The sequence below is a fragment of the Balaenoptera borealis genome (assembly GCF_965194805.1).
Source record: "Balaenoptera borealis genome assembly, chromosome: 15".
Lineage (NCBI taxonomy): Eukaryota > Metazoa > Chordata > Mammalia > Artiodactyla > Balaenopteridae > Balaenoptera > Balaenoptera borealis.
In genome coordinates this window covers 72,435,323-72,448,307 of record NC_138871.1, presented here as the reverse complement: position 1 = coordinate 72,448,307, position 12,985 = coordinate 72,435,323, and the positions used below count along the sequence as shown (strand labels likewise).

Below are 12,985 nucleotides of genomic sequence, written 5' to 3'. Positions count from 1 at the left end.
GCGCCCTGAGTGCTCTTGGGCAAATTGACTAACCTCTCTGAGCTCTGGTTTTCTCCCCTGTAAAGTGATAATATCTCATGGGATTTTTTTAAAAACTGTAAAGTGATTAAGTTAGGCACATGATATAATAGGCACTCAGGAAATGTCAGTGTTTTCTTTCTACCCTCTTGCTACATGGAAAGCCCTCTTTTTCTCACAATTGAATGGAATCCTTCTCTTATAAATAATGTTCAAAATTAGTCTCCTCTGACATGTTCCAATTCCGTCTCTCAGCAATCCTGCTCTGTGTATGTGTAACATTTAATTAGAATGATGCTGATTACATGGTCCACACTCCTGTTGAATACATTTTCATTTCTATTTTTACCTATCAACAATATATGGTATTTGAGGACTGAGACCTCAGTGGCTTAATTTACAAGTCAACAAGCTGGATAAGAGCCTTTGTTTGGTGCCATCTGTAAAACAAGAATACTTGTATCAACCTCATAGACTTTTGTAAAGAGTAAATGAATGAATGCAGGTGAATCACTTAGGGTGGTGCCTGGCACAGACCAACTGAAAACACGGTAGCTGCTGCTGGTCAGGATGACCCCTGCTCAATTGTGTTTCTGCTCGGAGATTTGTCCTTGGGCATTCGAGAGGGGATGTGTCTACCTGGATTTGGATTTAGATTTCTTAACAGCTGTTTATGCTTCACACTCCAAGTATAAAATGAAACCAAAAGGCTTTAAGGGTCATTCTTGCTCTGAAATTCCATTTTATTCTATCTTGCCTTATTTCTCCTAAGTTAGGGAAGAGATTTTAATAACAGTTATCATAGTAATATCGATGATGATAACAGCTAATATTTTTTGAGTGCTTATTATATGCCAGGAACAGTTCTAAGAACTCACTTGTGTTAACTTATCAAGTCTTCACCACAACCCTATGAAGTAGGTTCTGTTGTTCCCATTTTGCAGATGAATAGCCCGAGTCGCAGAGACCTTGAAAGCTTGCCTAAGTTTGCACAGCTGTGAGAGCTGGAACTGAGGTTGGAAGTCAGGCTGTCTGGTTCCTGAAAATAGTTGGGATACATTTTTCCTGCTGTTAGTGTTTCCAAGAGACAAGGAATGGAAAAACATTCTGTTTATTTTTACCTATTACTCGCTGGAAGTGTGATACCCAAGCCCAGGGCAGCTTACAGTTAGTAAAGAATAGAAGCCCTGACATTAAATCAATTGGACACATTTCTCTGTTTTTCAATCCCCACCCTCAATTAAGGTGGCAATCAGATTAGCCAAGATTGGCCGGAAAGCAGTGAGCGTATTGGAAGTGAGGGAGTTCCAAAAGGTCAGGCTACTGACAGCTACTGGTTGTCTGTGAATTCAGACACAGTCTGGTCCAAACTGTCTCCCCACGGAGAATTCAGCTACTGTTTAATTCCACTTCCAATAAAACCTGTCTGGAAACTCAGACTCTGCCTCGTTCCCCAAACACATTTGTGTCAGCACCTCCTCTTGGTCTTTCGATCCCGAATCTTCCCTGGACAATGAGAGATGGGTCCTGGCCCTACAGATGTCCCCTCCACCGCACTACTGTCCCCACAGCCACATGGCGCCATTTGATTTCCTTATCACCGATAAAACCAGACCAGGCTCTGCCTGTACGATTCCTGGCTTTAATTATCAAGGGCAAATCACTGCATCATTCAGAATAATGAAAAATTGGAAACAGCAATGGGAAATGATTAGATAAATCGGGGTCTTGTCAAAAGACGGAATAGTAAGTAGCCATTAAAATGAGGTTCTGAAAAATATTTAGTGAGACAGTAGATGCTCACAATATAAGAAGAACATAGGTTTTAATGCTATACTGTATGATCCCAATTTTATGTGCATATTTTCAAAATATGTATAAACACAGAAACAAAAACCAGAAGAAATACATTATAAGGTTAATAATCACAAATCGTGCAATTATAAGTGATGCTTACATTCATTTTTATTTTTTCCAATTTTACACTCATATATACATGAGCATGTATTCCTTTTAAAATCAGAAATAAGGAAAAAGGGAAAAAGAGAAAAGGGAACCTTTATGGTTTTCTTAAAGTTTTTCCCTTTGAAGTCCTGTTGACTTTTCCTTTCATGGGTTCACCAATTCTTACCAGCTCTTTCCACCCATAGAGATCCAGCTCAGGTCTTGCCTATTCCAGGAAGCCTTCCTGGACTCATCAAACACCCAGAGATTTCTTCAGTTTTATGGACTTCTTAGTCTCATTGCGACACATCATCAACTTTAAATGTGGGTGGGTCTCATGTCCCCAACTAGAGAGTAAGTTCTTTGATGGCAGAATCTATATATTTAAACATTTTCCTCTTCCCCACCCGACCCAGCGAGTACTGTACAAAGTGCTGAAGTTCAATTCACATCAGCTGGACACAAGACCTGGTCCTCACGGGAGGTACTTGAATCTAACGCCCCTTTCTCTCTGAACTTTGTTCTGTTTCCTCCAATTCATTTGAAAGGAGTGTCAGTGCCATTAGCCTTGGGTTAAATTTTATTGTAAATTGTTTAAAAAGAATTCAGTTTGCTTTGGTTGGGACGAGCAAGTCCAGCCCTTGCCTTTACAAGGGGATTGTAAAGCCAAGAAAATAAATATGAACTATTTTAAGCAAAAAGGCATTTTTCTTGGTGAATGGGAATAATGGCATTGATGTTTATAAAAAGGAAACCAAGGCCTAGGAGAGGAGGTGACTTCCCTGGACCTCACACTGATCAAAGGCATCACATGTCATGCCAGTTTTCCTCGAGTCCTGCTGGGCTTCAAATACTGTACTGAGGTTAGAAGAAAATGAGACCCGAGGAATTTACAGTTTATCTGGTGGGGAGGCAGAAAATACCACCCACTGAAATAACAGCCTGAGCAAGCAGTGGTAGAAGATTGTGTAAGATAATATGGTACAAGAGGTATACAGAAGTTAGCTGGCAGAGGGGAAGTAATGCCTAGAGTTGGATGTTATTAATGAAGGTCTTCTAAGGAGGACTCAGCGCGTGCTGGGGTCTGCCAGCGCCCCCCGCCCCCAACAGTGTGATGACTTCAAGACCCCCAGGACCGTGACTCTGACTTTCCTGCTCCTTTACCGTCTCCAGTTTTTGCCCGGTCCCTGTCACCTGAACATCCTTTCCTCCGCAGCTGTGGGGCTCTCCGTGGCTGGATGGCTCCCCCAGTCTGCTCCTCAGACCACCCAGCCCTTCTCACAGCTGGACTCCTATGTGGCTTCTGGCTGCTGACAAGAGCTGTGCCAGGAGGAAGGACATGAAGACGGAAAGACCCCCACTTTTACAGGGCATCCTTTGTTGAATGCCAAGTGGAAGGGTTGACGTGTAGTGTAACGGTGAGCCACACAAACGGCTTAGCTGTGAAACAAACTAAATCAAGCAAAGATTTTCTTCAAAACTACCTAGAGAATGATTTGAAGCAAGGAGACTGGCCGAGTGGCATTTACAAGGACTGGATATCAGGTGTAAGGGAGGGGTCCTAGTATGGTAGCTGTGGCAAAGGAGAGCACAAGAGGAACCTGAGAAATTGTTGAGGTTGTATTTTGGGGAAAGTGATGGGAGAATTAGGGGAGCCTCACTGCAGAAAGGCACATGCTGTGTGACTTTGGGCAGGGCTTCTGACCTCTCTGATCCTGCTTCTTTATAAAATAAGAATAATAGTACAAACGTTAGTGTTTTGTTTTGAGTATTATACATACAAAATATTTATAAAGTTGCTTGGCCTAGTGCTTTGCACAGAGGAGGTGGTAAACCGTGGATTTTTTAGTTATTAAAGATCAGCATGACAGAGGCTGGATCAGTGATAAAGAGAGGAAGGAATCTAAAGGAACTAATATTATATCTCAGGGGGCCTGGCAGGTGATGCTGGGTTAGAAATAGGGAACTTGGGGGAAGTGGCCTAGATGTTGAAAAGCATGATGTGTTTAGTGTTTGAGAGTTTTTGCTTGTTTCAGACCTCCAGTCACCCCAGGTAGTGGGTAGCTCTGATCAAGCGGACAGATCAGTCGGGAAAATAGGATCAGGCGAGCAGAGCAAAGGAGAAACAGGGCTGCAGCGTGCAGGAGGTGTGAAGACACAGTTGCTGCCGAGTGAGCGGTCCAGAGTCCTCGGAGGCTGCCAGCAGCTGTGAGATCTGCCATCACATGCTGCCAGGCAAAGAGCTGGGCCAGTGCTTCTCATCCTGGCTGTGCACCAGAATCACAGAGGATCACCTCTGGCCCCTCCTCGGAGACGCAGGACTAGCCACAGGCCAAACCAGGAGACAGCAAACGGGGTTTAGGGGGTTGGGGGCCAGCAGGCAGGGGGCCAGAGGGAGGCAGGGGCAGGGCAGAAGGAACCCTGATTCCAGGCTACCCACTGCCCAAAGTCCCCCTCCCCCACACACACCTGGAGGGGGATTGGCCCCAGTGAGCTTGGCTCCTAGCCGCAGGTGGCAGCAACCCCAGAATCCTGGGCAGGATTTAGGAACTGGAGCCAAGGGTCCTCTTAGGAGAATGTCCTGCAAGCACTCAGAGACCTTTTGCTAAATGCCTGTCATCCTCTTACTGACTTAGAAATTCGTGATCGCTTTCCTCCCAATCACACACTCTTTCTTCATTCAACAGATGTGTATGACTATTTCTCCCTCCTCCTCGCCACAGGTTAGACCCTGTTCAGGCTCCAGGATAGGCAGGGACAAACAGGCACGGCTCCTGCTCTCCAGGAACTTACCTTTGAGTGGGAGAGACAGAGTGTGGACACATACGAAGTATGTCAGTTGGTGAAAAGTGCTACGAACAGGAATAGATCAGGGATAGAAAATTAAAGGAGAATGATGGTCAGGGAAGTTCTCCACAGTTAGGTGACATTTGGGCAGACGCTTTAAGGAAATGAGCATGGGAGCCTGGAGGATATAGAGAGGAACATTCCAGATGGGGAATATTAAGTGCAAGGGCCCTGAGACAGGATGGTACAAGGAGGCCCCTGAGGTTGGGGCAGATGAACTATCGGGAGATGACAGGACGGGCCACTGGGGCAGGTCTAACCATTCTTAGAGTTTTGAAGTTGGAGGAAGCCACTGAAATGAAGCCACTGAGTGTCATTGGACACTCTGTTAATCCCGCTGATGTGACGTTTTAGTAACCAGAGCAGCTGCATACATACTAGTGAAATTGGCCGTATCACGTTTCCCTCTCTTTCTTAAAATAAGTATAAAAATATTAGGTAAGTCAAGTCCTAGTGACAGAAGAGGATCCTTATTAAATTTACTTTTGGCATCCGTGGCTGGATATGCCAGACATGATCCCCAGAGAGTGAGAGAGGGCCCTGGTAGAGAGTGTTTCTCTCTTAGAAATAGAATGACTCATAATTTAAAAGGTTCTCTTACAGGCGAATGGCGAGTTGAACTCCATATACTTCTATGTACAAACATTAAGAATAAATACCATTAGAAGCAAGACTAAAGAAATACATGAAAATATATTACTTAATCTCTCGTAACAAGGACCTGTTTTCGATTTCTTTTTAAATGTCTTCTATTTGTTTTTTTTTCCCCCTGGCCTGGTTGTGGCTACTTTGAATTCACCTTTTTCTGGTTGGAAGCTTTCTAGGGGTGCCTGTGGGTTTCTGTCACCTCCTGAACTGCTTTGGCACCCAGAAGCTGAGGGCTCCTGACCAAGCCCTCTGGCTCTTTGCCTTATCAGAGAGGAGACCTTTATTTGCTGCTTTGATTACCTACCCAGGAAGTGTGGAGCTTTTCTGACTTTTGGCTGAGATTCCAAAAAATCTCTTTAGTCATATGATCGGTCCCTTTTTAAAGTAGAGCTGATAAGATGGTAAATAGCTTTAGGTTATTTTCCCCAATGATCCTTCCTTGTGTTTCTTTCCTTTAATCAGGACATGGTCATCTATATGGCTTCTTAGTTGTCTACCCATTCTCTTTTGAAAGTTACTGTGATTGCTTAAAAGCAAACAAAAAACTATTAACTTTTTCTATACTTTCCCCACCCCCCCCAAACAAGGCTCTTAACTTTGCTTCCTTACCTTATTTTCCTTAAAACTGGGTGTGAAAGGGTTAAAACACAAGCAAACAAACTCCAGAGCTCAACATATCAGAACAGTTTGTAGACACTTGTATACTGGTTTCCTCATATAAAACACCCTCTCCACCCAAATGTCTCCAAGGTTCAACTATTAGAGATAATTTTTTTAAGCCTTTAAGCCTTAGTGCATATACCCTCTGGAAGACTATTGATCAGCTACTAGCATCTCGTGAATTAGATAATCAGACAGGGGACTTTGAATTTTAGCAGGGTGTGGGGGGGGTGCCATGAATTTTAGCTGGGGGTTGGGGGGGGTGCCAATAAGGGCATGTTTCTGGGATTGAAACCGTGCACCTCAAATTGGGACTTGAACCCACGTGCTGGGACTCAAACCCGGCCAAAACCCTGATTGGGACTTGAACCCAGGTGGCAGGGACTCGAACCCAGCCAAAACCCACAGTCTTCCAACTGAGATCACACACCTAGTTTCAAGACTTAAGGTTCTTGATGTCTCATTGCAGAAAGAATTCAGTGAGAGACAAAGTGATGGGTAAGAAGTGGATTTATTTAGAGGGAAACACATTCCACAGACAGAGCGTGGGCCATCTCAGAAGGTGAGAGCGGCACCAGGGTATGGGGTTGTCAGTTTTTATAGGGGTGGGTAATTTCATAGGCTAATAAGTGGGAGGAGTATTCCAGCTATTTCGGGGAGGGGCGGGGATTTCCAGGAATTGGGCCACAGCCCACTTTTTGATCCTTTTGGTCGGTCTTGGAACTGCCATAGGGCCTGTGGATGGGTCATTTAGCTTGCTGATGTGTTACAGTGAGCGTATACTGAGGCTCAAGGTCTAGTGGAAGTTGACTTGGACTCCTTTGGTTCTAATCAATTTATGTCGTGTCCTCGGGCTATGTCATTCTTTCAAGGGTTGTGCCCTGCCCCCTTCCCTCCTGTTTCAGGTTCAGTGTGAGCAGCGTGAAGTCCCCAAATGCCTTAGCTTGGAGGGCCTTAGGGAATGGCCAGAGAAATGAGGCAAAGAAAGGTGAAAGGCTTTACAGAGAAGTAGTGGGTGGGGAAAACAGGAAGAAAGTGGCAGAGGGAGTGGACAGGGCGGCCATCCTCCGGGGCTCTGCTCCTCCTGCCCCTTTCCCCTGAGCAATCGGGTCCTCTCTCACACACCAGTGGTCACTGAGGGCCAGTGACCCTCAGAGCTCCAGCCCTGGTCTCTCCCATGAGTCTGAGCCCTCCTCACAACTACCTGGATGATCCCACCTAGATGTCCCCACTCCCCCCAGCCCCAGCTACCTCTCTCTTCTCCATTTCAGTCAAGGGGGTTGTGGCCTCTGGTCGCTGGACCGGAAAGCCCACAGTCATCTTTTGTGCCTTCCTCCTGTTGTTCCTCACAGAGCTCCTCAAGTCTTGCTGATTCTGCCCCTTGCTCTCCCATCCTGATAACATCACTCAGTTCAGGTATTTGCCCCTGACCTGGGGCGATTCACTCACACATCTCTGCCTTAAATCTCTGTGTCCAATCCCATCTTGCATGCCACCTCTGGACTGATCTTTGATGTCACCCACTGTTCACGAGGCTCCCAGAGCTCTCGGTTAATTTAGGCAAAACCTAAACTCTTCAGCCTGTTGTTCAAGGCTGTCCTCAGTCTGGCCCCAGCCTGGTCCTCTGTATCTTTTCTTCAAGGGAGTTAGAAAGGAAAAAGGAGCCAGGGAGATGTTATTTAATCCTCACCACAGCCCTCTGAGAAGGAACCATTATCATCTTCATTTTTCATATGAGGAAACTTGGGTTTAGGTTAAGTAACTTATTCAAGATCAAACAATAAGAAATTGGAAGAGCTGGGATGTCATCCTAAGCCTGTCTGACTCCAGAGCCCAAATTCTTAGCCACTGTGCTCTGGTGGCTTGCAGACTCAAAGTGTGGTCCCTGGGCCACGGCCATCAGCATCACCTGGAGTCTGGTGGGAATGCAGAGTCTCAGGCCCCACCCCTGCTCTGCTGAAGCAGAATTTGCATTTTAATAAGATCCCCAAATGACAAATGTGCACTTTACAGTTTGAAATTATAGAGGAGGAAAAAGTTTTCTTTGACCCTCTGAGGGTCCCTGGCTGGGTCTGAAAATTAAACTGACAAAGACAGATTAACAGGAGAAAAGCATATAAATTTGATTGAATTTTTACATGTGCCTGGGAGACTTCACAAGAGAATGAAGACCCAAAGAAGTAGCCAGAGCAGGAAGATTTTATACCTTTTAGACAAAGAAACAATACATTTGTGAAGAACTGACCAGACAAAGGGGTTTGGGCTATGGGTAGTGAATGGTGAGGAAATAACTAGGAAGGTAAGGGTTAGTTTAACAAGGTTTGTTTGCAGATTCCTCTGGTGACTTCTTAAAAGTCTGTCTCCAGTAAAAGGAGCATTTATTTCCCCTCTTTAGGCAGAAAAGGGGGAGCCTTTTGCTGCCACTTAATTGCCTTCAGCTCAAGACAATTTTTATGTCAAAGAGGCATATTTTGGGTTGACATATTGTGGTTTCCCTCAAGATGCACTGCCCTAGTGGTCTTTCCCTTTCTGTATAAGCCTTCCCTAGTTCCCTAGCTAATGCATCCCTTCCCTGGTATAGTACTTAAGAACATCGTAGCCCCTAGAGGTAGATTTTGGGGGTTCAAATCCTGCCACTTATTAGCTGTGTGGCTCTAGGCAGGTAACTTAACCTTTTGGTGCCTCAGCTTCCACATCTGTAAAATGGGGATAAAAACAATACCTACCCCATGGAGTTGTTGTAAGGGTTAAATGAGTTGATGCTTGTAAAGTATTTTAGCGCTGTGTCTGGCACATAAAGAATAAAGTACCCACTGTCCTTTTCACCTCTGTGAATCCTGCCCCACGTCTTCTTGCCCCTCCTCTCCTGGGAAGCCTTCCCCCAACCAGCAGAGCTCAAGGTGATTTCTCCCTTTCCAGATTCTATTGCAAATGGTCTGGGACTTCAATCATAGAATTGTACCTTAGGGAAAATCTCCTCTTATTATATTGATGAGGAAACTGAGTCTCAAAGATCAAATGGCAGAACCAGGACTTGAACCCAGGACTTTTTAAACTCTAAAATTAGCAGTTTCCAATGTACTCCATTTATAGTAGTATATACCTTTCTGTTCCCACACAGTAGCCAATACATATGCCTTGAAAAAAGAATATTAAAAGTATTCATCATGCTGCTATTTATAACAGTGAAAAATGGGGAGATGTTGATTTGAACAAATTTAAATAGATTTCTTTACCTTATGACTCTTCAGAGGCTTTAATAAGCTTGTTTGCCTGCAAATCTGAAATGGGGGATTTGGTGTGCCAGGTTTCATAGATTTATTTGTCCACAGACCCTTTTTCTGACGAATGCTTGTTAGTTACCCACCATAACTTCTCTCCTGGCAACCCTCCAATGTCCAGTCCTATGGGTTCTCTCCAGTGAGCCTCTTGCTTTATCTCTCGACAGCATTTGACTCCAGTCTGTTGTGTGCGCTGGTAACTTGTCACATTTGCATTGAGGTTTGTGGAGCTGATGCTGAGGCAGGAAAGTTCAGGGATGCTGGCTTTGAGAAGGTGGCCAGGCAGTGACTGGAGGTTGAGGTCAGATTATCATTTCAGACCCACAGGCTAGTGAAGTTTGATCTTCTGGAAACGTTCTGGGATTCTTCCTTCTTAGGCCTTCAGCTGCCCCTTGACCTTGCTCACCATAGCTGAGTAAGTGGTCAGTGGGGAAGCCACACTAAGATGTACCAGCCAGCACCGACCAGCTAGCAGTTCGGGAAGGGCTCAGCTGCCCTGGGCTGGGGAATGCAGAGGGGAGAGCAGCTGGCGGGGACCTGCACTGGGTGCTAGCAGGCCGGCCCTGCTCTGAGTGCTTTGCTGCATAAACTCGCTGTGGCCTCACAGCAGCCCCGTGTGCTAAGCCCAGGACACCGCACACACAGAATGTCATTACCTGCCCAACACCACACATCTAGGAAGCAGCAGTGCCAGGATTTGATTCGAAACCCATGCTGCTGCCCTCCAAGGGTCTGAGGAGGTTGGAAAGAAAGAACAGACTAGAAGGAACCGCCAGGGTGTAGGTCAGGAAGCACCCGAAAGCAGTGCAGCTCTGCTGATAGGGGCACCTGCTCCCATCTCTTGCTCTCTGGCCTTCTCACCTCTCCCCACAGGCGGGAGAACGCCTGGGCCTCGAATGCAATGGGTTCCCACGGAGGCCCTGCGTCGTGGCCTCTGTGCTGGGATGGGGAGCCCCTGCACAGAGGTTTCTACCCTGAGTACCCAAAATGGGCTTGTGCTTTCTCAACAAGTTGGGGTTTCTAACGACCATGAGCTCGTCCTCTGTCCAGGGCAGGTCCCAGCTCGCGGGCCCTTCAGAAAGGTTTGAAGAAGGGACTGACATTGGGGTTTGGGGGCCCTAATTTCTCATTGTCTCTAGTTCTCACTCCCTTAAAATGCAAAGGGCCAGTGTTCCTGTTTTAGGGAGCATGTAGGGCACGTGCCACTGGGCATCCTGGGAAGGAGCGTGCCGACAGCCACAGTGGGCAGAGAGAGGGCAGGAGGGCAGGTTTAAATCCTGGGCCTTGAGGCCAGGGGCCCCAGGGACCTGTCCTGTCACAAGAAATAGCCCTGGATGCCAGCCAGCTGGAGCCCGGACACCTTCTCCCAGGCAGAGGCAGGGAGGAGATGGGGAGACGCCAGTGCCAGCCCAGCCCAGAGAGACCGAACCCAGAGTCCGGTTTGCAGCCGAGGATTAGGTCCACAATCCTCCCTGTGCCCGGGGGGGTGGGAGGCTGGGGGCACACAGGGATCCCAGTAGTGCCTGGATATCGCAAATCTGATATCCTGTCCTCAGGGTGCCCCTTGGCTTCTCCAAGGACACGCCCATCCCCTAACAACCGAGTCTCCCCTGGAGCCCAGATCGCGGTTCCTTTCTCCTCCTGGTGGTGCCGCCCTCACGCCCTCCCCATCCTGGTCCCGGAGAGGCGCCGTGCTCGCCGCTGTAAAGCTCTTTGTGGCTCTTTGTGTGATTTAAGTAATTCCCACTAAAGTAATTCATTCTTTTCTGAATGACCCATAGGCTTGATCCTTCCAGGGCACATTTGCATTTCAAGTAAAGCATTTGTACAAACAGATTTAAGCGTTAATTGGTAGAATGAGGAGGCAATTATTTTTTGCTGGGGGCGTACTTTCCCAGGCCCTTCCCTGCCATCCTCTCCCCTCCCCAGTGCAGGGAGGGTGTGGCTGGGATGTGCCAGGGGAGGCGTCTGTGTCAGGAGGAAGGGAGGAGATCAGTGGTTCCAACTGAAATTTTTTTACGGTGGGACCTAGACTCATCAACTTTTTATTTTCCCAAGGTTTGTTTTATTATCACTGATTTCCTAACACTGTCATTTCACAGCACCAAAATACAAAGAGGGAGCTCATGTCAGTCTTCAGCTTTCTGAAAACGTAGTACATTATTCTTAGTTTTTTTCATTTTGCCCCAGACTAGTGAGAACCTCCTGGGGTGGGGGAGGACTAGTGGTGAGAACCACCGACTGGTGGCCCCCCGAAGCCCTCCAACTCTCAAACACCAAGGCTTTCAAACACTGCAGTCACGCTGCATTAAAGATGCATTTTCAAATGTTAATAATTAATGTCAGTGTTAATTTATCATAGTTTCACATAACATTCTATAATGGAAATGGCCCCAAGAGAGAGGATGGTAAAGGAGATTGAGGACCAGAGTAGAACAGAAGTGGGGATCAAGCGAGGGGGCAGGGTAGGTGCAGCAACCGCTCTTCCAAGCGAAGATGGGAGATGTGTCCATCTTCCAGGACACTGGGGAAGAGTCTTGGGCTGCAGGAGACAGTTTTATAGTCTTGTCCCAGAGAGAGAGAGAGTGTGTGTGTGTGTGGGTGTGTGTGAGAGAGAGAGTGTGAGTGTGTATGGGTGTGTGTGAGAGAGAGTGAGTGTGGGTATGTGTGTGAGAGAGTGGGTGTGTGTGGGAGTGTGTGTGGGTGTGTGAGTGTGTGGGGGAGTGTGGGTGTGTGTGTGGGGGGTGGGGGAGTGTGTGTGTGTGTGTGAGTGCGGGTGCGGTTGTGTGGGGGTGGGGTGTGTGTGAGAGTGTGTGTGTGTATGTGGGTGTGGGTGTGGGTGAGTGTGAGTGTGTGTGATAGTGAATGTGTGTGGGTGTGTGAGGTGTGTGGGAGTGTGAGTGGGTCTGAGTGGGTGTGGTTGTGTGTGGGGGTGGGGTGTGTGTGTGCATGCATGTGTGGGAGTGAGTGTGTGTGGGAGTGTGGTTGTGTGTGGGTGTGAGTGTGTGTGGGTGTGAGAGTGGGTGTGTGGGAGTGTGTGTTTGTGCGTGTGCGTGTGCGTGTGTGCACACATGTGTGCACACATGTGTGTGTTCTATGGCTTGGCTTCCTGAACAGGTGCTGGTCAGCTGGCACCTATGCCTGATTTCCAAGCAAAGACACCCAGCGGAAAAGGCAGACGTCTTGGAGTGGGGCTGGGGCTGGGGAAGCAGTGGGAAGGACCGAGGCCCTGGCGCTCTAAGGGAGGGACCCTTCTGTTCCAGCCTGGGTCTGGTTTCTCACAAACCGCCCAACATGGTCCCCTCAGCCTAACCAGGAGGCTTAGCTCCCCGGTGTTTCTCGTTGCCGTTGCAGGTGTGTGCGGCTGCTGCGGTGCCCTGCGCCCCAGGTACAAAAGGCTGGTGGACAACATCTTCCCTGAGGATCCCGAGGTGGGTCACGTCTCCTGCCGCCAGCACGCCTCTCACCACCTCACCCCATCCAGGGCCCTGGGGGCTGCTCCAAGGGAAGGCAGGCCCCGGGGCTCACTCAGACACACCGAAACCACAGCCACGGCCCCATCGGTGACCAGAGGCAGCTGGGAGCCT

At 47.6% G+C, this 12,985-nt stretch overlaps 1 protein-coding gene across 4 annotated transcripts in view; it reads left to right on the top strand.

The window, feature by feature from the left end:
• Positions 1–12,985, top strand: part of EFR3B (EFR3 homolog B) — an 87,137-nt gene that overhangs the window by 23,235 nt on the left and 50,917 nt on the right. For 3 of the 4 annotated variants that reach the window (XM_082357430.1, XM_082357429.1, XM_082357427.1), the window contains exon 2: positions 12,753–12,829. The exons of the other annotated variant lie outside the window; for it this stretch is intronic. In XM_082357430.1, coding sequence (XP_082213556.1) covers positions 12,753–12,829 — 77 coding nt within the window. The remainder of the gene's footprint in view (positions 1–12,752; positions 12,830–12,985) is intronic. 4 annotated transcript variants of the gene reach the window in all.